The sequence below is a fragment of the Neolamprologus multifasciatus genome, chromosome 3 (genome assembly GCF_963576455.1).
Source record: "Neolamprologus multifasciatus chromosome 3, fNeoMul1.2, whole genome shotgun sequence".
NCBI classification, from domain to species: domain Eukaryota; kingdom Metazoa; phylum Chordata; class Actinopteri; order Cichliformes; family Cichlidae; genus Neolamprologus; species Neolamprologus multifasciatus.
The window spans coordinates 13709555-13735496 of record NC_140441.1 but is presented as its reverse complement, the minus strand read 5'-3'; the positions used below and the strand labels follow the sequence as shown (position 1 = coordinate 13735496).

Here is a 25942-nt window from a genome sequence, read left to right as displayed (position 1 = left end):
ACAACAGGGCAACTTGCAATACTTGCAAAGTAGATATTTGCTCACAAAACACACGATAACCTTAAATGAATGTCGTGTTTTTAATTCCGCTCCAGACTTGTGAATCTCAACCCAGCAGCAGTGGTAACGTTTGCACGTCCTCTCCCGTTAATGCGGCAGGTAAATAATCAACTAACAGTGCATATTATGTTAGCGCAATTATTACAAAACCTGCTATTACTGTGCATTTTGGTGACCATGATGAGAGAGAGAGTCTGGCTGGCGCTCGCTGGCAGTTGTTACTGCAGTCTACCGGTAGCATCTTTTGTTTGTGGTAAAAGCCTTGCACCCATTTGCCACAGCAGATTCCCTCAATTTTCAGTAAGTGATTGTGTTTAATTGTAGGCAGGGACATTACTGGATATTCTTGGGTAATTGCTACTGAATAATTTATGTTATACTTCGTTATTGCTACAGAAGAATATTTATTTTACAATTTTTTTCCCTGGGGACCCTGTGACACCCCATTGAAGAGCCGCAGGCTGGATCTCTTAAGATCTCACTGTTGGGTTGGTAAGGCCATGTTACTCCTAAATTTCTATCTTGTTCAAAGAGAAGATACAAAACAAAGTTCTAAGCTATTCGACCTTAGTGTTCTCCTTTTTTTTTTAAAAAGAATCGATAAAGAATCGAACCGTTAAACAGAATCAGAATCGTGAAAATCTTATCAATACCCATCCCTAATCCTTGGCTCGACTATTTGTGGGTTTATTTTATTTACAAACCGGATTCCAAAAAAGCTGGGACACTAAACAAATTGTGAATAAAAACTGAATGCAATGATGTGGAGATGGCAAATGTCAATATTTTATTCAGAATAGAATATAAATCATGGAACAAAAGTTTAAACTGAGAAAAGTTATCATTTTAAGGGAAAAATATGGTGATTCAAAATGTCATGGTGTCAACAAATCCCAAAAAAGTTGGGACGAGGCCATTTTCACCACTGTGTGGCATCTCCCCTTCTTCTTACAACACTCAACAGACGTCTGGGGACGGAGGAGACCAGTTTCTCAAGTTTAGAAATAGGAATGCTCTCCCATTCTTGTCTAATACAGGCCTCTAACTGTTCAATCGTCTTGGGCCTCCTTTGTCGCACCTTCCTCTTTATGATGCGCCAAATGTTCTCTATAGGTGAAAGATCTGAGCTTGTGGATCTTGCTTAGAAATGGCTTCTTCTTTGCACTGTAGAGTTTCAGCTGGCAACGGCGGATGGCACGGTGGATTGTGTTCACTGACAATGGTTTCTGGAAGTATTCCTGAGCCCATTCTGTGATTTCCTTTACAGTAGCATTCCTGTTTGTGGTGCAGTGTCGTTTAAGGGCCCGGAGATCACGGGCATCCAGTATGGGTTTACGCCCTTGACCCTTACGCAAAGAGATTGTTCCAGATTCTCTGAATCTTCGGATGATGTTATGCACAGTTTTTGCAATCTTTCGCTGGGTAACACCTTTCTGATATTGCTCCACTATCTTTCTGCGCAACATTGTGGGAATTGGTGATCCTCTACCCATCTTGGCTTTTGAGAGACACTGCCACTCTGAGAAGCTCTTTTTATACCCAATCATGTTGCCAATTAACCTAATTAGTGTTAATTGGTCTTCCAGCTCTTCGTTATGCTCAAATTTACTTTTTCCAGCCTCTTATTGCTACTTGTCCCAACTTTTTTGGGATTTGTTGACACCGTGAAATTTTGAATCAACATATTTTTCCTTTCAAAGGATACATTTTCTCGGATTGAACTTTTGATCTGTCATCTACCTTCTATTCTGAATAAAATATTAACATTTGCCATCTCCACATCATTGCATTCAGTTTTTATTCACAATTTGTTTGGTGTCCCAACTTTTTTGGAATCCGGTTTGTACAAGAACGCGCTCTACTTTTGGTTAATTGTGCACAATCTACTAAACTTTGATAACTGTTAATAAAGGCTATTTTGTTGTTCGCACCTATTGTGTGCGAGCCCTCTGTTGTCAGACAACCTTGGCTCCTACAAATCTAGAACCTGTCTGATCTGGCCCATATTTCCCTTCTGTTCTTGTATTGTTATTAAAGGTAACTGCACTGCCTATACTACATACCAAGAAGGCGGGGTGGGGTGGGGTACACAACTTGGACAGGTCGCCAATCTGTCACAGGGCTATACAGACACACAACCATTCATACTCATATTTATGCCTGGTGCCAATTTAAAAATCACCAATTGACTTAACCCCACTGAATCTGTCTTTGACCTGTTGGAGGAAGCCGGAGTACCGGAGAGAATCCACAAACACTCCACAGAACGATGGTGGATTTGACCACATTGTCTTCTTGCTGTGTTTTAGCAGTGCCAACCACTGCGTCACTATCCTGCCATTTTTATAGAACATGTTTTAGATGTAATTTTCTGCTTCCATCTTCTGTCCTGTTCTTTTATCCTCTTGTCTTTTGCCCCTTCCCTTTCCACATGTGGCCACATGCAAAACATTTGCCCCTTTTGAAGCAAACCTTTGTCTTTATAACATCATTGCCAAACTGAGTATTTGTCCACACCATTTCAGGGTGTACCCACATGTTTCCTAGGCATATCTGTTCATGTTCACACAAACCACGTCTGCGGTAAATACATTTTTCAAGATGGCTTCAGGGCAAGCGGTTAAAAAACGCAAATTAAGAAATATATTTCTCATTTCAGGAAAACTAATACAGACTCTTGACTACTAAATGTGCATACATTGTCAACACACACCTCAACTCATGTCTAAATGACTGGGGAAAAAATATCTAAAATTCTTCCAAGTGGGGCCTGCAGGAATAGAAATGTTGAAAAACAGTATAACAGATAAAGTGTTAGCAATGGATGGCAGGGGAATAGACCGAGGGATAAACACAAAGAAAGGCAACAAGAGAAATCGGGAGGGGAAAAGACGAATAGGACGTGAAAGAAAAAGATCCACAGAGAGAAAGATGAGGACAAAGAGAAAAGTATGAAGGACGGATGGAAGGGACAATAAAGATGAGGTAAATGGAGCGAGAGAGAATATCAAAGAAAAGCAAACAAAGATGAAGCAAGAGACAGAAAAGGAGGGAAATGAAGCCACCAAGCCTCCCATCTTGGTTTGTATGATTTTCATTAGACATTTTTAGATGGCAAACAAGAAAAGAACATGGAGTTCGGGTACAGGAGGTGAGAAATGGACAGACAGGAGAAATGAGATGAGGGGGATCAAGAAATGAGAAATTTGAATCCTGTGGTGGGAGGATGCTGTTTTGGCATTAATTTGACTCGCAGTTTTGAAAAAAATGACCAGTTCAAATGCAATCAACATGGCTGGACACTGAAGAGGGAGGAAATATTGCACAATAATGCAGGAAGAGGAAAAATGAGGGGAGAGACTGAAAAAATAAAGATGAAGTTTGTGGAGCAGCAAGGAGTCAAAATATGGACAAACATGCTGCTATAGCATGCATCCGCACATAAAATACACCGACTGATTAGATACACCACCCCCTCCCCCCCATTTTCTCAAGTCTCACTATGAGCCTATTAATTAATTCCTGCTTTCCTGGTTATGAAGCAGATGGAAGTGTGAGGAGAGGAATGCAAACTAACTAGTGTCCAGAAGGCAGCGAGGAGCAAGAGGAGAAAAGCCAAAAGGAGTGAGAGGAGGGGGGAGGGAGAAACAGAAGGGACAAAGGGAGAAACTGCAAACACAGGACAGGGAGAAACAAATACACAAAAATGCCAACAAAACATTTTTTAAAAAGCATTTTTCGGACACAGTCTACACAGTCTGGCAAAACTATCTACCTATGACACTAGCTTCTTCCATTCAATCACCAGAGCAACACAATAGCGTCATCACAGGTGTAACAATAAGACATCGACTACTTTCACCAAAACTCATCATCAGTCATGCAAACAGACTGTCCATCCTGTGCAGGTAGAACAAAATAAACATGTATCATAATGCAAATAGGAAACTGGCAATGTTAGATATACTGTGAGTGTAATGATTACTGTCAGTCTCGATAATGGAGTGTCAAGTTTGTCACGAGTATTTCCACACATACTATATTTGAACAGGCTCCCCAAGTATAAGTCACAAACACTGTTAGCAATTTGTTTTAGTTTTTCTTATTTCCCCCATTCCTCTGAGAAAACAATGTCACCCACATCTGATTTATTAGTCGACAACCCCGACAGTCACACAGTTGGACACGCAGCGTAATGTCGTGGCTGGTTATAGGCAAGATTTAGATTTTCACTTTTAGTCATCAAGTTGTGTTGTTTTTATAAAGTCCATATGATTATTGTACCAGGCAAGCCACAGGACATTTATTTATATATTTATTTTGAATTACACAAAGCAAGAAGTAATTCAGTCAAAGAGGGAGTTATGTAAACGGCTATGAAAAATGAAAAATGGATCATTTTCATGAAAAGGAAAAGCAAGCAATAAAAGTGGATTCAAATAGTTTAAAACAGCACCTTCTGGCAGAGGTTTTGAAAAGAGCTAACAATTTATGAAATGAATCGTTGTTAATGTTCCTGCAGTTGAGAAACTGAACAGTCAGGTCAACCCCCAACTACAGTCAGCCTGCACAGCTTATATTGCTGAATTGTATGCATGAAATGTTATGCAGGCCCAAGCAGATGTTTTGCCTTTTAGGCAAACAGGCACAGACATTGCTTTGTTTCCCTTTTAACTACAAGCAGTGTTGCGGAGTAACGGAATACATGTACCGCCGTTACGTATTTAAAATACAAAATATGAGTAACTGTATTCCGTTACAGTTACCGTTTAAAAAGGTGGTATTTAGAATACAGTTACTTTGTTGAAATAAATGGATTACACGGCGGTACTTCCCTGTTTCATATTGTGGCGGGTCAGGCCTGTTTGGGTTTTGTTTGACAGCTACGTTCTGTTGTTCCAGGTGGCAGCGTTACGGTTGCCATGGTTACAGGGTGACGCTCTCTCTGCGTGTTTCCTGGGTGAGAGAGCCCTTTTTGTTGTTGTTGTGCTAAGCTAATAGGCAGAATGCTACCAGTATAGCTCTAAAGAATGTAGCATCATAGGCAGTGTAGTCCGTGCTGCAGGGAGAATGGACTGCCATACACGTTATGTGTCTGTGAGCGAGGGAGGGAGAAAAAGGAAAAGTATGAGCTGTCATCGAGCAAAAACGGGAGCTGGAAGCATGTAAATATAATAATAACCACTGCAGCCAAGAAGAGAGCCTGACGAGCCCAGTTGTAAGTAAACTATTAAGACTCGACTGTACACCGTGTTCGTGTTTTCCTCCAAAAACAATAAGTCCCGTTGGAGCAGCCTTTCAACGCCTCTCTCTGTCTCTCGCTAGCAAAGTTGACCCAGACAACAAAGTAAAGCTAGTTTTCAGCTACGAGCCCGACACAGAACCCACCGTATTAGCCAGAGGTCCCTTTACTACGGTTCAGAGCCGCGGACCTTCAGTAACAGTAATAAATCACAGCAATAGTACATTCATGTAGTTGTAAACAGCATGATAATATATTAAGTAATCCAAAGTATTCAGAATACGTTACTCTCATTGAGTAACGTAACGGAATACGTTACAGAATACATTTCGGGGCATGTATTCTGTAATGGAATACATTTTAAAGGTAACCTTCCCAACACTGCTACAAGGAATCCAACATCTCTAAGAAACACAGCTGGGATGACAGCTTTGTCCTTACAACATGCTTTATTAGCTTAACATGTACTCAACATGACCACCAAATATTTTCTGTAAAATGATCTTACTGCTTGACCCATGAGCTATCCAACGACTTTGATTTGAAATCACCGATCATTAAAACTCTGAGACAGCATGGAAGCAGCAGACTCATGGACTCATGCAAGTCCTCATTTACACTTGACTTGTATCTCAACTTTATATTTGCACTGCGCTACATTTCAAGGCTTTCATGGGATCTGACAGGAGTAAGAGCTCTGCGCATAAGATCTAGACTCATGTGTAAAATTGATGTGCTCTGAGACACTGTGGAGGTGATTAGACTTGGATATTGACCTGATGTCTGTGTCCACAGCTTAATATTAACTCAACTCTGTGCTGGTTTGAAATGAAACCTATCCGCAGACCTAAATTTTATTTTAAGCTCTCAATTTGCAAATCTGCATCCTAAAATAACCCTTAAACATTAAATAAGGTGATATTCAGTAAATATCACCATCAACAAGGTCTACAATGAGTGCACAAGCTGCAATGAAATCGACAAGTAGGCTTCCGCCAGTTGCAAAATTCCCTTTGAACTGGGCCCAAAACTGAGCCTGAAGGTAAAACGGCAAAAAAAATCTAAAGTCCCACAAGCCCCCAAGCACCCTGAAAAATCCCTCATACACCTACGCAACACTCGAACATGTTTATCCCGTGTGCTTCACTGTTATCTGTATTCCAGGTACCCAGTCTCAAAGCCAAAGGCAATCATGCAACATGTGTTTTGAGACCTTTGAAAGTTAAGCCTAGTCTTCTACTTCTATTTTTCCAAGTACAATTAGTCAGTCAGTCAATATGAAATGGATGAAACCCGACTTTCAAGCACTTTTGGGTTTTTTTTAATTAATGGAATTTAGAAACATTTTGATATTGGATCATATAATCAGCTTCTTCTAGATGAAAATTATACAATTAACATCTTTTGAGTTGCTCAGCAACCTAATTGTATCCTGCTACCCTGCAGAATTATGGTGAAAATATAATTATATATCTATCTGGCTAGGAAGAAAAAAAAAAGAAATATACTGGAATAGTGCATTTCAAGGGGTTTAACTTAAATTTAAATTAACTTTCTCTTAAAGTCTCCAAGGATGTACATGGAAAACACACAAGACACACAAAAAAACACCACAAAAATGCAGAAGTCCATACAGGGCTGATAAAAGGCAATCCAAGTTCTCTCACTTGGAAAATTGCACAGTGGAAGTCACAAATAAGAGACAGGGAGGAAAGACGCAGATAAATAACCCACCTCCCTCAAACACCCACGAAATCACAGCCACAGCTATGCAAGTCAACATACTAAACACACATGTAGTTAAAAATCCATCATGTGTGTCACACTCAAAGATATCCAAGAGGAAGCGAGCAAACGGCGCATGTAAACAGAGTTATGAAACCCTACAAACAGACAAAGAGATAGATATACACCGAGACACGGGGCCATGAGTCAGACCAGCCAGATAACGTGATAAGTATAAAATATGAGCTTTGGCAGAATAAAATGGAGGCAACAACAATAAGGAGAGAGTACAAAGGCTAGAAAAACGATATGCAATAAATACAGCGTGAAAGAGAAGAATGAGAAGAGCGGGGCAGAGAAAGAACAAAATGAATTATGTGCAGATGAGTTAATGGTGAGCAGCACATTCAGAGAAGGAAACGGAGGCAATAGGGTCACAATAAAGGATGAGGAAAGAAAAGGATGGTGACTAGAAGGAGAATTTTAGAAAGCACAAGAAACAAAGGTCTGTTTAACTACAAACTAAGAAAAGTCAAGCTCAACCCAGAGTTTACTCATAAAGACGTGAGACTTTCTTCTTATTGAGCTGCAGATTAATGTGCATTTGATTATCTATTGAGCGTTTATTGAAGCAGGCCGCTGTATACAGCAGTTACTCAAAATAAGCTACACTGTCCACACTCATAACAAAGGAGCACGTCAGCACAACATTTTCCTCTCTGATGTGATTTTACTTGTTGACAAATTGATGTCTATAGCAAACAATGATGTCACAGGTAAAGCCGGTCAGATGGATCTGTCACTGATGTCCTTTGGTCCGTCTTTAGAATAAAGGAGCATCACTGGTCTTATCCTTTTAATATACAGCTCGTGTTATTACCGTCGCTAATTATTTTAGTTCTGCAGAAAAAAAAAAAAAGAAAAAGCACACATCGATGCATTCAGGGACCTGTGACATTTTTGTGAAATTCGGAAACCTTACTGGTGGAATTTTCTTAAGACAAATCGGTCTCAGGGGATTCCTCTATATACCGAAGCGAAAAGGGAAATATTTCTAATTAAACCCACTGCTCAGAGCCCACTCAATTTCCTTTTAATGTATGGATATTTATGTTTTTTGTGTTCGCGTGTAAGAAATATTTCTTGACACAAGCAGATCGAGGCATTTGAGACAATTTATGTGGAAGCTGATTAAATATATGATCTCCTCAATAGCTAGGCCTGCTGTATGTCAGACAGCACAGCGAGGCAGCAAAGCTTCCTTTACGTGTAGCTGGAAGGGATTTCATCTGTCATTTCAGCCCATTATATTCCACTCACAGATCTCTGCCTAACAAGCTGGTGAATCATTTGAATGCAAGCAGCAGAGCTTGGCATCTATTTTGCTAGTCTGTGTGTGGGTGTGACAACCTAACAATATTGACAAACATGACCTGTGATTGGCTGGTTCAAACAGACAACACTCCAGCACCTTTTCACACAAGCATCAGCGGGTCGAATGTACAGTAAGTCACACAAAGTGAATCAGTGCTTGACAAATCCCTTGTGGTTCGTGACTGCGCAGTGAAGTCAGAAATGAAACTGACATCTTCATTAGTAAGTCTTCAGCGAGAGCAGAGCCGCTTTTGCTGCTCCTCTTTGGTGGCAGACAACATTTAAAGCCAAGGGAAAAGAAAAAGCAGTCACTTGCATCTCCAGCTTAGGGGGAAGACTGACGTATGGCCCCTAGGTCCCCACCCGCTCCCATCCCCTAGACGGATGTCTGTCCCAAGGCCTTAACCACTATATGCCTCCCTCTGATGTGCACTCCTCTGGTCTTCATCACGTGTTTTAAAAGACTTTGTTCAGAAGCCCTGAGCCCCGGGGAAAGGCTTTGGATGAATCCAAACGGGATTACCGGACAAAATGTATGGAAATTACAGTTTAATTTATCATTTAAGCTATGGTAATTCATGCAAATACAGTTCTAATAATTCCAGCCTTGGGCTTTAATGGTGGCGCTCATATGGCTGTGCAGTCCTCATACATGTAGAGGACAGTGATATAGTGCAGGAAGTGTAGCGCAACTTTAATTTGTCTCTTAAATGTGAACAAGAAAATCTAAAGACAAACACCACAAGGACAAAAGCAGGCATTAATTTAACATACAGAAAAAGGCACCATAACATAATCCCACTAACATGAAACCGATAGCATATAACTGCTAACTGATAATATTGTAGTCTACATCCATATCCATTTAGTATATGCAGGTAAAGTTTAATAGTGAGAATATAAGCAGCAGATTCTTTTTAGGATCCAACTAAATATGAAATATGCCCACAATCTGCTGTGACTCTTATGTGTCTGAGGATGAAAGCAAAAGCATAAAGGTAAGTTGATGAGCAAAATTCTTTGCCTTTTGCTCATTTTCTGTGAAGAACATATCAAATACAAACACATTTGAAGTGATTTCACACTAAACCCGGCTACACATTCTTATTACACATTGGCATCCAGTCCACTGGACCAATGGGTCATAAAAGCGTGGAGGTGCTGTGCACCTTCACGCCTACACGTCGTGCTATAACAGTTAATCTTACACAAAAATGACTGAACTTTTCACTGCTGATGCAGTCTTAGAAAATGCATCTAATAGGACGTGTTCCCCGATCTGATCTCTCTTCTAAACCCTGTAGCAACAAAAACAACTGCAACGTGTGACACAGCATAAAAGCATCAAGCGCACAAAGTACATATGCAAATTGATGTGTAGCAGAAAAAACCCCACATTTGGCACGTCTGTTAAGTATTTTGACACAAATTCGTTTAATGGCACAGTAATGTTGTGGATCTACCAGATTCATAAACATCAGATGAACAACAAAAATATGAAGAACACAACAGGGATGAAAACAAACATGCCTGAGTGATTTTAAGCTCAAGCCTTTTTGTCTTGCACCTGCTTACAGCCTCGATGCTAATGGCTACTACCAATAGCTCCATTCATAATTAATAACCAAACGCTTTTGTTCTCATCCATATATTTTTATTAGACAGGATGACTTGACTAAATATAGAAAATTATTCAGAGACCTCAGTCCTTAGTGTACATAAAAAAAAAAAAAAAAAAAAAAATGGCAGCTGTCATGATTATCATGATAAGCTTACTTCCTGTTATCATAAATAGCCTCCACTCACTCTCCCACTCACATGAATGAGATTCTCCCGTGGCGTTCGCACACACAGCTACATCCCTCATTCTTATTCATATGCTTACTTCTCAATCACTCACTGTATGCTTCGCTGCACAATTATAATCACCTTAAAATTATTTTATGACGTGCTCACAAAACCAAACAAAACTCCTCAGAGTGCATGCACACACACACACGAGTACACTTCGTCACACACACAGAACAAAATGGCTAGATTCAGTTAGAAAATGTGCTGCTTAGACACATTCTTTACACCAACATCAAAGCATACTGTACTATAAACATACACACGTTTTATCAGAACACATGCACACCCTGACAATTACTACAATCATTATCTGCCATATTACAAGAAGCGAAAGCATGTCTTCTGCACTGCTTAGTAGTATTTGCCTGCCAGTGGTTATTTCATGGACACGCACGCAACAAACCCTGTGTGGCCAGAGGAGAAGAGGTAGACTGTTTACTGCGGCGTGTGTTTGTGGTGCCGAGGACCACAGAGACAGGCAAGCGTAAACAACGAGGAAGGGCATGAACAGGAGCAGAAAGCAAAAGAAAGTGGTTCAGTTAGGAAGTGCAAGAGGAAGCAATGACTTGAACAATTAAAATAAATAAATAAATAAATAAATAAATATAAATATATATATATATATATATATATATATATATATATATATATATATATATATATATATATATATATATTATTTATTTATTTATTTATTTATTTATTTATTTTTTTTTAATTTATTTATTTATTTATTTATTTAAATCAAGGTAATTTGATCAGCAGATGGAGCGAGGGAAATGAATTCAGTGCGGTCAACTGCATGGCTGTAGGTAGTTTATGAGATCTTAATTAAAAATAAATGCACAGTGACTTTGAATTGACCTTTTCTCTAATATCTTAATATAGTTAACGTGCCAAGAAACACGAGAAAGGCAAAGAGTTGAGAGAACTGAAGAGGGAGGGGGATAATTGCTGATGTGGCAGCAACTTCTTCAACTCCCACGTTGAGAAAGGAAATCAAAGCCAAGAGCAGAGAGCTGGAGATGCTGGCTGCTGAACTGAATATTCAATGAGGAGGAAATTAAAAAGAAGGACAGAACAAAAAGAAGATAGACGATTAAAAAGAAGAGAATGAAAGACAAGCAAAAAGAGGGAAAAGAAAGGCTTGACGAGAAAATGAAGGGTAGATAAAAGGCGTTATTATGCATCATGGCAAAGAGCGTTACAGTAAAACATATTCATGCAGGGATTCTCTAGACTCAGACATATCTAACCGACGCAGACTTTGAACTCTGGTCCAGCAGGCTGCTGCGCTTTATTCTTACAGAGGCTCTGGGTCACTCGATTCGTCTTTTAATTCACCTCGCGTCCTTTTCCCTTTTCGATTTCCACCCCTCGTTTGTCAGACTCTTGTCAAATGATGTGAGGCTTTGTTACTTTCTGTCTTTCTTACTCCCTACTAACGCTTTCTCAGCCTGATGATGATTGAGTGGTCATTTCAGACTAATTAGCAAGCCTAGACAGACAAATAACCAGGTGCAGCACACACATTTTCTCTCAAGCGCCGCTATATTAATGCATGCGCATGCACGCATATCCACATATTTAGAGGCTAGAAGAAGGGTGGTGTACTTTCTCTCAAGTACACATGAACACACACATAACCAAAAGCAATAAAGCCCAAAATAATGTTAACTCAGTTTGTCTGACACACAGGATCCAATTTCCTGCAACTTTGTCTGGAAATTTGACAAAATAGAAGCAATAAAAGCATGAGAACACTTTTGTTTTTGCTCGATAGACAATCATAATCTTGTTGCAGCACTTCTAAAAAGGCCATATTCCATGGCAGCCTCTTCATCTGCTCATCCTGTTGCTGCATTAAGAGCTAAATGTAATGAAGGCATTTCTCTGAAACACTGCCTCTTATTGTCTCTCTCACCATTTCAAAGAGAAAAACGGCACAGCGGGCCATTTATGTAGTCGTTTTTTCTCAACTGTCACAAACCGTAGTCTTCAAACATGAAGTATTAGATAACATCAGGTTCTGATTTCCTCATTAACACTGAACATCGTACAGCAGATCCTGGTTACTCCACATCACAACACACATGTAACTATACAAGACTCATTCAGTATGGCCAATCCTCACGATTATGGATTTAAATAAAAAATACCACCACCAGCTTTAAGAGATTACCCTCACCAACTAGCCTCAATCAGGCCAACTAGCCTCACCTCTCCCCCCTACTGTCACTCAGCACCAGATCCCCACACGGCTGCGTTCTCAGCCCCCTACTATATGTCCTATACACATGTATGCACACAAACCCATGACACAATCGTGGTTCAGCTCCCACCGTTGCTGAAGCTGAACATACTTAAATATGGACTTCATACATACTAATAATGGACTTCAGGAGGGACTGACAGGACCGCTCCCCTATAAAGGGAGAATGGGTGAAACCTGTCTCCGCCTTTTCTGGCCACCCATATCTCAGCTGGTCCCCCCTGGACCCACAACACGATCACCTTGGTAAAGGAGGCTCAGCAGCAGCTGCACTTGCGTGTCCTTAGGAAGAACAACCTGGACCAGATGCTGCTTCTGGCCTTCTACCGCTCCTCAGTGGAGAAGTGGCCTTCTCAGTGGAGAGCGTGCTCTCCCACTTCCTGGGTGTCTGGTATGCAGGGGCCAGAACTGAGAACAGGAAGGCTGTGCATTGAGTAACAAACTAATTGGCTGCCCTCTGCCACTCCTGAAGGCCATCACCACATCCTCCCTTTTCAGTAAAACAAAGGCCATCACAGGTGACCCCTTGTACCCCGACCACCATCTGGTTTGATCCGCTACCCTCTGGTCAGAGCACTCGGGTCATTCAGGTCCCACACCTCCAGACTTAAACAGCTTCTTCCCCTGGGCCATTTGGACAATTCCCCACCCCTACCCTATTCTATCACCGCACAGTCAGATTAATCAGTGGAAGAACTCCAAAAAATTGAAATGTTAGACTTAACATCGAACACAGCAATGCAAGAACGTGTTTATCAGTTTCACTGTGACACAAAAGCACATCGCACAGTCAGTACAGCTCACATGCAAGCTACCGTTTAAAAATCATCGATTGGCTATGTCAGTGATGAATTTGATGGATTTTGTTAAGTAACCATGCAAAATTTATTTTCAACATAACACCGACTGTTTGTGGCAACAGGTTGTTTATTTCCATCTTGCAACAGAACGGGTTTAACTGTCTTTTCTTGTGGGTTAAAAGCTGCCTGGAAAGCTTCATTTTTCCTGCCAAGAATGGAAAACAACTGGCAAGACAACGATGAAATGAAGATGCTGCACAAAATATAATGGCTTCCTCCCAAAGTTCTGTTATTACTCAAGAAAGAAAAAATAACTTTAGTCCAAGTCTACTGCGGATATTGCATGGACTGCATGTTTGTACATCTGGCCATGTCACTCATTGTAAACCTAATACACATGAGCACATTAGATTTTTTTGCATTCTATTTATAGATTACTGCAGCTAAAACGCAGCAGCTGCAGAGGCTGTCATGAGGCAGATACTTTCCTTCATATGACATTTATACTTGTTTTGTATGTGAATTTTTACAGGATAGAGTCTCAAACTGTACTTTAAACAATTACTGCATATATTAATGCACAACTTTTATCCTGTGCTACAACAAATTAGCATTCAAACACTAAACACCACCACTCTCACATGTGTGTGGGGTTTGTTAATTAAAAATAATTAATGGTATTACCAAAGCAATAACTGCGGAGTCCTTTTGTCATTTATAAGCTAGCAACAATAACTAAAAGCAGTTTTTCCAGATGTGACGCTGAAGCCAGAGCTTTCTGTACCATATATCAGACTTTTAGTCTTTAGTGTTGAAGGTGAGATATGGTTCACATGAGGTGTACCTGTGATTGTTTTCAGGGATTTGAACTGATGGAGCTTGATGGGGGTGACTCAAACACTGACTGAGAAACATTTATGGTTGGAAGGTGGAGCAGCTTCATTTGTTAGGACATTTTCCACACTGGAAATATTCTGCTAACTGCAACTGAACTGTTAGAATTTCTTATTGTGATTTCCTTATTTCTTTCTTATTCTGAACTGAATATCGACTTGACACATGTGTAGGAATGGAAATTGATAATTTAGTGATTCATGATCGATTCAAATGTCTGTTGAAGCATTTCTCGTCTTTGTAATGGTAAGTTTGTGAGTCTCCACTCAAAAGTTTATTACACAGAACACTTTTCGTTAAAGTAATGTAGTACGTTTCTTAATTATTCCCAGGAAAAAGTAATTTGTTATACTACTCGTTACATTACTTTTATGTTACTCTGTAAAAATAGCTGAAACAGTCTCATAATTAAGGCTGCTCGATTATGGCAAAAATGATAATCACGATTATTTTCACTGAAATTGAGATCTCGATTATTTGACGATATTTATTTAATAATAACAATGTATTGAATAATGATTTTTAAAAATAATATAAAATAGTGTGCAAATACTGATAACAGTGTAAATGTTTGCAATATAAAAAATAAATTAAAATTGTAAACATCTATGTTTAGTGAACTTTGCAGTGTTGCTCTGTGGTGCAGCTACGACACTGTAGCAAAGTTTACACACTATGTCTACTTGATCCACGTCTGACTCCACGAACCCATAATGTTTCCACACCACTGAAGTTTTTTTTACCTCTCTTTTCAACCAACGGCAGTCACTCTCCTCTCCAAATAACTTCTGCTTAGCTTTCCGAGCTTCCCTCAGGTCCTCTTAATTGTTGTGACACGTGTTCAAAACGCAGAGAGGGGCGCTCGATTTGCCACACGGAGCAGCGCAAGAGTAAAGCACGAGGGAGGGGCTAATAATCGGCTCAGTCATTTTTAATGATCGTTGAAAGTCCAGATTGTAATCGAGATTAAAATTCGATTAATTGAGCAGCCCTACTCATAATCCCCATTTAACATAAACCTGAGGCTACAACCCCAAACACCAACAGAAACCGCTAATGAGGATGCACATCTAAGATCTTTCACTTAGAATACAAAGCTGACCACACAAAGCAAAAATAAAAAGCACAAAAAGGGGAGGCTGCAGACTAACTGCTTATCTGCTTGTTACTTGTTGAAGTTCAGGATGTGGCTGCTTTCACTCTGAGTTAACGGCTAGCTTAGCATACAGTACAATACAAATGTATTTATATAGCATAGCACGTTTCAAACCAGGTTACACAAAGTGCTTCACAAAGCAATAGACACATGATTACACTGAGCAATGAAAAATTAAAAACAGTAAAATGAAGAACAAAATCATTAGTGATTAGAGATGGGGAGAATACATAATAATCTATGGAAAGATGCAGCAATTAAGAATCAGAATTAACAAGGGGAAAAAGGTTAAATAGGCAATTTTTCCAGCGTGCTTTAAAGGATTGAATGGAGTCAGAGGCACGAATGGTAGCAGGGAGACTATTCCAGAGGTAAGGTGCTAGAGACGCAACATCACGGTCGCCACTAGTCTTTAGACTTTGCCTGGGTTGAGCCAGGAGTAACTGTCCAGATGATCACAATGAACGCCCGTTAGTATAAAGACTGAGTAGGTCAGTAAGATAGTAAGAAGTCTGGTACGAGGCATTTGAAAGTAAGCAACAGTACTTTGAAATCGATATGAAATTTAATAGGCAGCCAGTGTAAATTAGGAAGCACAGGGGTGATGGAGACGAATTTACTAGTTCCAGTTAGGAGGAGAGCCGCAGCATTCTGGACAAGTTGTAATTGTTGGAGGTGAATGAGTTGGAGTCCAGATTAGAGAGAGTTACAATAATTAAGTCTGGAGGTCGGGAAGGCATGGATAATTTTTTCAAGGTCTTTGTGCAGTATTAACCGCTTGACCTTAGAAATTTGGCGCAATTGAAAAAAATCCAGATCTAACCACAGAGGAAACCTGTTTTTCCAGCTTAAATGAACTATCCAGGAGTACACCTAGATTACTTACACTGTCGGTAATAAAGCTAGCAAAAGGACCAAATCCAGCAGCAAGCTGATCATATGGAGTATGACTATCAAATAACATGATCTCAGTTTTCTTCTCATTTAAAATGAGAGAGTTGTCCGACAGCCACTCTGGCCTCTTTCAAGCAGTCAAGTTTGAGGTGATTCAAAGAAGCTGGCAGGTCATCAGACAATTTGAAATAGATTTGAATGTCATCACCATAAAAGTGACAGGACATTCAATACTTGTCAAAGATGGATCCCAGGGCTAACATGTACAAGGCAAACCGTAATGGGGCCCAACACAGAACCCTGCGATACTCCACAACAAAGAGGAGCAGTGGCAGACTTGCATTTGCAAACATCCAACCTTTTGTGCAATAAAAACAAACGTCCATATCCACGCTGTAGACGACGTCGCTGTTTTCCCCTGACATGCAAACTGAAAGCTGATTGTAACGAGAGTCCAAGAACCAATAAGCGGGATCGATGGGCAGACTAACAATTCCAAGAAATTGGACTGAGAACTGCTTTTCTACAAGAACTGGTTCTCGATTTCCATCACTACATATGTTCTAGTTCAGGAACTCATGTGCACTCTTTGCGAGGCCTATATGAAGACGAATGAAGATTTTAAATTTAATTCAAAACCCCCTTATTCACAACAGTCACACAATCGCTCACTGTCTCTTTAGAATACACAGAGCTCAGCATGAGCCTGGGGGTATAATTATGTCACTTTAGGATCTAAAGGACTCCTTTCCACCAATCAACCACATGTGCAGGGTCCCCTTGACAGCATGTGGACACTCACACACACACACACACACCCCGACTTGGTGCACACAGTCACTCAGAAACACACACTGAACGTACAAAGGAAAGATCATTTACAGCTAAATTACAGACAAATTGAACCTTGAGAGAGGAGAAGTTCAAAGACAGAGCTGGAGCTGAATGCAGAGGCGGTCTCGCCGTCTTTCACAAACACACTTGTGCCTTTCAGACAGACGAGCATCTCTCACACACAGGGTATACCTCCCAGGCAAAATATATCTTACATTTATCTCACATTTTGTCTGTCGCATATGCAGACACCCCAGACAGAACTGCCTCCATTATTGAAGAATTCGGGAAAGCAGGAACACAGATGAATAGGTATTTGCACAGTGTTCCCTGTGTATTTCCGAGTGTGCGCACGTCTTCGTTGATGCCTTTGGACTTGAAAATCTTTCATTACGGGGGCGTATTTGTGTGTGCATCTATGAATGAGAGTGAGATGCGAGTGAGCGAGTGCGTTCATTCCGATTACAGATTGTGGTATTCCGCCTCCTCACTGACACTTGTGTACGTGCCCATTACCACTGCTGAGAGAAAGAGCAAAGCAAAAGCAGCAGCGAAAAGTTAGAGGATGCCTTCTCAGTCGAAAAGACACCACCCTGTCAAGATACCAGAGCTGTGGAAAACCAAAAAAGACAACTATCATGGAGAGAAGGTGAAGGAGAAGTGAAAAGAGCATCTGTTATGGGAGAGCAAGTGGGAGTGGGAGGACATATAGAAACATAGGAAGAATGTTTAAGAAGAAAAATCCAAGGTTTTTGGAGACATCAGCAGATGTGTAATTCCTATTTGTCTTTACAGAGACTTACTGTGTTTGCACCTGCACAGATTTATCAGAAGTGGACAATGCAGGAGAAGAAACTCACAGTACAGAACTGCTTATTAAATGCAAACGTCTTTACACTCATTTGTACTGAGACAAAAGTCAGGCTGGTCTCACTGGATTGGTTAAGGCATCCTGCAATGTGAGGTCTGTGCACTAATGGGTCTCAAGTGATTCTTCTCTGCTAGCAAACTCCTGCCCGAGTAGAACAACAATACATCTGTAGTGTCGGCAGATATAACCCTGGCCTTACTTCTTCAGTTTGACTAACTACATAATATTTGTCATGGAGTTATGTAGCATTAACTAAGCCACTGACCCACGAAACAGTATAGATAATCACCCAATACTTGACCTGCTTTAAAGATGAATATGAGAGCAAGAGCGTGCCCACATTTTAACCAGTGACTTTTAAACATTCTTCCAAAGGTCACATGTGAGAGCAATTATGTCCTCTCCACAGCAGCACCTCATAAAGTTCAGTGTCAAATTGAAGATTTTGATTACAACTTCCACAGCTCTTCATGTCAGGCACCTTCCTTTATTAGCAAACGTTTAAATTCACACATAACTACGATGTCTGAGGTCAGCTCATCAGTGCTTCCTGGTGGCACGTCTCTCCAGGTTAAAGTCAAAATGAGACTCTGGGGATTTTGGCTTTTGAGGTCAGGAAGTTTTTTTTTCCCCTCATTGGACTTGAGATCTGTGGACGCACGATCTGATATCCTCGTGTTGGTGTTGTTCCCAGATCATCATACTAAAGGTTGTTCCAGGATCAACATTGCAAGTGACCAATCAGAATGTTGTGATGTCATACTTTTGCGACTTCGGGAAAAACTGGCGTAAAACAAAAAACTGTACTTAAGCTGCGAGAAACCACCTTTGTCCGCCGATCAACGGACCCTGACCCTAACCCTTTAATAAACGCTAAGCAGAATTGATATTGTCCTTGCAACATTGGAATTTCATAAATGCACGAATGGGTTGGTGCGCAAAAGAATAACGTCACAATAATGTGATTGGTCACTTGCAATGTTGAACCTGGAACAACATTTTCATGATGATCTGGGAACAACACCAACACGACGATATCAGATCATCCATCTGTGGACACTTAATAAAAGATGCTTAAGACCCATCTGTGTAGGCCTGATTTCAGCCATTTATACCAGGTTAACTGCTGCATCTTAGTATATCATGTGTGAAGCTGCCTTTGTAATGTCAGTTCATTACTTCAAAGCTATTCTTTAACCATCTTTCATGTTGTCTGCTGCCTGCACTAGTACATGAATGAATGGATCCAGAAAGACAGGCAGGTACAGAGTGATGAGACAGCAGGATAAGAGAGCAGACTGAGAGACTGAGGACAAAAAAGAAAAAGGGGAAAAGTTCATAAAGGGGCAAAGAATGGATGAGGCAAAGGTGAACTTAAGGACAGAGATGGTGAGAGATGAATGAAAATGGATGTTGGGGTGAATACGAATGAGAGGAGAGGATGACAGAGAAGAGATGGATATGGGGGAGGAGAGCAAGGAGAGGGGTAGAGGAGGAGTCACGGCTCTGACAGAGAGCGGTAGATACGGAGGGAGGAACTGACAGGGCTGAAAGGATGGTGCAGGGAGACGGGAAGAGCGAACGGGAGGCAATGGTGTGACAAAGAGAAGGGAGGGCTGGAGAAATGGGCAGAGGTCAAGAAATAAATGCGCCAAGTTGGTTGAGGAAAGACAGATGAAGGGAACAGCCTGAGGGAGGAGCGTCAGATGAGGCAGAATGGTACGGAGGAAGAGGCGATGGAGGATTAAAGAGAGATGGAGGCAACTTTGATACATGAAAGTATACGTATTATATTAACCCTCGCTGCAGATAACATCCTATTACTACCAGCTTAGCTTCTCACTGGAGACACTAACATATATAGAAATGAGGGATCTGCTTAACGTTTGATCACTCCTGTTTGCATTCAGGTGAAGTAGTGGCACTCTACTTATCCAGTATCCCCGTGTGGATGGATATAAAACTTGAAGGTGAAGATAAGAAATGTACATGTGCAGGTTGTAGTCATTTTTCCTTTAAAGAGGAGTGAGTGGGCTTTGAGGAGCACCGTGTTCAGGTGGATTTTTGCGGCCATACACAGCCCCGCCTCCCTCTGTTATTTGGGCACAGTATGCCTTGTGGGACTGTTTTCGTACATTAAAAATCAAAATACAAATACCCAGCTCCACATCAGCCCAATGTTGAGAACCAAAATTCTTAAATAGCTGCTGGCAACAGAGGAAAAATCTGCTCCAAACCTCATGTCAGCACAAATATTTTACAGCTAGATAGTTCATGCGAGATAAAACCAACATTTGGAGACCTCCAGAGGTTCACGGGAGAGTTCTCGTTTTGTCTGAAGCCACTGACTCTACTTGTACTTTTGGTGCCAAATTTCAACTACACTGGATGACACAAGAGTTCAACTGGTTGAGGGTGACGCATATAGTCCAAAAGGACACTGCAGCAGCCTGTGTTTTACCCAGCCCCAGACCACTTCTTGGACCCTGCTCTCCTGTCAACTCTCCACATTATCCAGCTATATACACGAAGAGAAACCCACACCTGTGGACTTATGTTGTCGTTTTTAAGTGGAAATGATATGAGCACCATTACATGAGGCCTCAACTCCTGCAAAGCCTGCCAAGGATTACAGGTGATAATGGAAATCCAGTAATCCACACATACACGACAGAAAGAGGAAAACTAGAAAACCCAAAAAGTGACAGACATCAAACATAGAAGAGATAAGGAATAAAGACGTGGAGTAAGAATGACTAATTTAAGGGAGATAATCCAATTACAATGATTATAGGCTTACTGGCATGGTGACCGTCGGACGTACATAAATGTTTTGAATGAGCGTGCAGAGGGAGGATTAAGGTATAAAATTAAACTAGGACTCTGCTGCAGCCAGGTTGGAAAAAGCTAAATTGAACAGAGAATACAGAATGAATTAATCTGAAGATATTAAAGTGGTGAAAAACAATGTTGGGAAGAGCGCGGGGGAATGAACGGCGAGTTCAGCAGAGAGTTTCAGAACTTGGTAAAATACTTCCCTGACAAGTCTGTTAATAAAAGTGCATTTCGCATGAAAACAAGAACTAATGTGCTAACACCTCACAGATTGGAAGTGCAGTCAAGTGAAACGGAGAGCTCAAAGATGAATGGACGCAGTAAAGCTCTAATACAGTTTTCACTTGTCGTTTGCACGCAAATGCAATGTTAGTCTCGAAAGTACATTTCTTCTACAATTAAGACGAATATACACTGAACTTCTCCTTTTCAGGCACTGTTCTCTTTTCCAGCCGTCATCAGGGGTAACTCTAACCCTACCCTGGCTGCTTTGAGCTAAACTTGAAATGAAAGCTGTGCGTGTGACAGCTGAAACTTTCAAACACGTTTCACAGGGAGAGCTGCCCAGATTCAAGTAATTACTGCACTCCTGCCAATTCAAATGACCCCAATTCTCCAAAATGTCAAATTTCCTCAGCTATACGGGGTTTTCTCTGCAGGGTGAACAAAATATGACAAACTGCTGCAAGGACGGATGAGAGGGGATCCGTAATACATGAGAATGACTGTGTGTCAGTTTACTGTCTCGCTGATACAAGCAGGGGACAGGTGGATGAAGTGAAATAACAGGATAAAAAAACATGGATATACAATGTAGAAGTATTGCTCATATTATCTGGTGTTCACAAATAATGCAGAATGATGCAATAATACAGACGTCCTTGTTGAGTTGAAAGCAGATGAAATGTTAGTATGATATTGCCACAGTTCTTTGGCGTCCCTTTCCATTTTCAAATATATTGGACTTGGCACGGCACTCAATAGCAGCACAGAGAAAAAAACTGAAATGTTTACATCGCGGCAATATCTGCTCCTCAAATATGAAATGCACGACTTATTATATACATGCCATCTTATTCTAACATTATTGCTTCCTAAAGACTATCCCAGTAGAGCTCTGCTTAGTTTTTATCATTCATACGGCGACATGACTAAAGAAATAATAAAAAAGCTGATCAGGATCTAAGAATTGGTTTGTTTAAAAAGATAACACAATAAAGATATGTTTATGTGAACTCGAAGGTTTTTGGTGCCTTTTGCACAGTAGGAATGTTTCTAATATTAGTGCATCAGTCTTATGTTGAGCAGTTTTTGTTTCAGTGTTCTTATGAGCAGACCCATGTTTGCCATCTTTTCTTCTGGTGTGTACATGATGCAAACCAATGGTTTCAATTATTGACACACTAACCACATCTCTGTATGACAATTGCACTTCAAGTGCAAAAGACCAACACCACCAACATGCCCAGTTCAGTAACTCAAATTACCAACTTGTGCAAAGCCAAAGCATCTGCACCCCTAATAATGCAAATATAATGGCAATAACAAGCACATAATAAACCATTTAAAAACAACAGTCATAAAATGACCCACCATAAAGCTGTGAAAAGCTAGCTGCAGAGACCAAAACCTCTTAAAAACTATACATGGAACATATTTAATTCTGTTGTTACGCTTGGCATTTTAAATGTGAGAGCCTGGGAAATGACTCACTTTTGGAGCCGTACTCAAGAGAATATTTTAGGACATGGCTATTCCACAGTGGCTTCATTTTTTACCTTTAATTGTGCCTTTGTTTCGCACAATTACAGTTATTTACAACACTATAAACTATTAAGCTTAGCCAAGGCAGGGAAGGGGGGGGGGGGAAGCAAAGCGCTTTTGAGAATAAACTATTTGACATTTTTGATAGGACTCAATGGTGAACAATCTGCACACAGAGGGTTTGAAAACTACATGGCCCACTTCAAGTCCATGGAAGATATCTAAACATGTTGGCATGTGTGGGCACGGGATATCCAGGGGCTTAAATCAATAAACTGCACCTCTTAGGGCATAGGTGTCAAACTCTGGCCCGCGGGCCAAATTTGGCCCGCAGCCTAATTACATTTGGCCCGCAAAGCCATACCAAATTACTATTAGAGCTGGCCTACTGGTATTATACAGCTAATATATATATATTGTTTAGTATTAAGCTTTGCTTGTTCCATATTCAGTTTTTCAGCAAAACTTGTTTGAGTCCATAAGAAAAGATTCATTCTTAAATCTGGAGGAAGATTTTTTTTCAATAAATATTAATGTTAGCCCGCGACTTTGTTTCAGATTTGAATTTTGGCCCACGGTGTATTTGAGTTTGACACCCCTGTCTTAGGGGCACTGGCAAGGCAATACACTCAGCCGCTTTTTCCAGGGACACCTGTTCAACTCCTCGTTAAAGCAAATATCTAATCAGCCAATCACATGGCAGCAACTTAATGCATTTAGGCATGTTGACACAGTCGTGATGGCCTTCTGAATTTCACTGAGCAGCAGCTGCTGACTGGCTTTACTGGGATTTCTCTATACAAATGGCTCTATGATTTACAGAGAATAGTCAGAAAACGAGAGAATATCTAGAGAGCAGCAGTTCTGTAGAAATGCCTTTGATGCCAGAAATCAGAGGAGAATGGCCAGACTGCTTCAAGCTGATTGGAAGCCCGTAGGCCATCTCCGAACAAACATTAAACCTTAAAGCTGATGGCCTTCAGCAGCAGAAACCCACACCAGGTGCCACTCCTGTTTGCTCGAACAAGAAACTAAGGATATAATACAGGCTCACCAAAAACTGCACACGTGTTGCTGATCACATCGATCCCTTTAATACAGTGTACACATCTGTTAATTTCCAGCAAGATAAAGCACCGCTGACAGTCTTTTAGGTACAACTATCAAGTTGTACCTAATAAAATGGCTTTCAAGTCTTTCTGGCTCCAAGTTTTAGGCACACGAGTTCTTGATACATTTCTGGTTTGAATAAACCAAGCTCTCACCTAATCAGACAACCCTGAAGGCAAACTTATCTTTAAACGACCAAAATCTGGACTGATAAGAAATGCCGAACCTTAAATGTCGTCTTTCGAATAATTAGTGCAATTACCTACAATTTAAGGGCACACACTTAAACGCAGACTAATGAATGGTTTCAGAAGATCTTTCCAATGCTAGTTCTTTGACTAAATTATCACCATAGCAAATATTTATTGATGTTTTTCCTCCGCTCGGAGCTTATTAACTGCGCTGCAATGCAAATCCCTCAATCCTTTAAGAAAAAACAAGACCAACAGAAAGAAAAGATGATGCAAAACAAGAGTGTGGAAACTGATTAAGAAGAAAGAAATCAAGTTGTCAGTCATGTGTTTGCAATGTGCAGCAGATGTTTTGTTTCCACCATCTGCCAATAACTTAGTGTTAGTAGCACTGGTTAGTGTGTGAGCTCCGTTCATTAATGCAGCAAATTAGGCAGAAAATCCTACATTAATTAGTCTAATTGTGGTTTTCTGTGTGTACACACATTAGTGCTAAAACCAAGATTTGTCAGTCTTTGTGCAACTCCAGTGCCAATGGAGCTGTACCTTTCTGGCATTTGTGGTTTATGTTGTGTCTCATCTGTGTTGTTTCAGCTGAGCAAATCTCACAGGTCATCGGTAGAGCAGAATGCTATTTATATCTTTCATTATCCTCTCGTTCTCTCCTCTCCCATTTAAACTTGTTGTTTCTCGCCCCTCCTCTGACCTCATCTTGCAGCTTCTCTCTTCACTGATTCCACCTGTTCAGGTCCTCTTCTTTCTTAATCACCTCTCTCCTGCAGCCACTTCTTTGTACTTGTCAGCTTTCTGTCAATCTCCTCTTTCTCGTCTTGTCCATTTCACCCTCTTTCTTGCTCTTTGACCATTTTTGCCTCCTTCTCATGCACTTAAAACTCCACTCCTCCATGTACCTCTAACATTCACTGCCTTTACTTGAGACAATTTTCAGAGCAGGAAGCTTTTTACATTGATGCAGCTCATTTGCGCTGCCAAAAGTGAAGCTTGATTATTCCTACAAAAAACCTGACGAAGATTAAACATTGTTTAAATGTTTGCATGCTCACATGATGTATTATTATTACCTACTTATATAACATATGCTTTTTTTCTTACCACAGCATTTTAATCAGGTCTGGACCACAGCAACACCTTGACTGTACAGCCATTCTTATTTGCTGCTATGCTCACTGTTCTATTGAAATACCCAGTTACAGTAGAGCCTTAGCTTTTAGATGGTCTCATATGCGACTCTTGAATACTTTGATACACAGAGAAGCTGGCTCAGTGACTGCAAGCTGACCAGGTCCTATAGCTGCAAACACAGGTACCACCCTTCCACAACCGTGCTTGACAGTTTATGAGGTGTTTGTTTTTTACCAAACATGCTATTGAGAATTGATTAATTTATTTTAATTTTTAAGGACTGAATGGTTTGATCTTAGGGTGCTGGGACATTTACCCGTGAGAAGATATTGACATCGAGTTTACACCCCAGCAAACTGCCAAAACCTGCTTTTATAGGTGCGCTCACACCTGCTGCTGATCAGTTAATCAAGAGCAGTTAATTAGTAGAACCTCGCTGCTGTTTACCCTCTTAATACCTACAGAAGCAGTAAGGGTGTATTTAGCTTCTTACAGGACAGAATTATTTATTAAGCACCGAGACTTTCTCTCTTTATCTAAACAGATGTCTAGAGTAGTGACCCAGCTTTGCATTCTGTGCAGCTTGAAAGACAGCCACTGATTTATTTATTTTTCAACAATTAAAAAAACAACCAACAACCTGATTTTTTTAGCATATCGGCAGGTCCTAGAGAATCCCCGTCTATGGACCAATCACCCCAAAGAAACACATGCAAAATGCAACGACCCCAGCATCTACAAAAGGTGAACTTCTACTTACTCTGTGATTTCTTCGGTGACCGTATGTTCAACCTGCAGTCTGGAGTTCACCTCTATGAAGTAGTGTTTGCCGTGTTTATCCACCAAGAACTCCACAGTTCCTGCGTTCTCGTATCCAACCTGCAGCAAGAAAAGATCACAAGAGAGAAATTTTATAGCTCTTAAGT

The 25942-nt window shown here is 40.5% G+C and overlaps 1 protein-coding gene and 1 long non-coding RNA gene across 3 annotated transcripts in view; both read right to left on the bottom strand.

The window, feature by feature from the left end:
• The window catches only part of LOC146521716 (pyruvate carboxylase, mitochondrial-like), a 316433-nt gene that overhangs the window by 221027 nt on the left and 69464 nt on the right, over window positions 1–25942 (bottom strand). For both annotated transcript variants that reach the window (XM_085149207.1, XM_085149198.1), the window contains exon 10: window positions 25777–25895. In XM_085149207.1, the coding sequence (XP_085005333.1) occupies window positions 25777–25895 (119 nt within the window). The remainder of the gene's footprint in view (window positions 1–25776; window positions 25896–25942) is intronic.
• On the bottom strand, window positions 14518–25770 carry LOC146521718 (uncharacterized). The gene is made up of 2 exons (XR_014872078.1): window positions 23167–25770; window positions 14518–22847 (listed from the first exon to the last, which is right to left on the bottom strand). It is a non-coding gene; the product is annotated as an uncharacterized LOC146521718 (long non-coding RNA).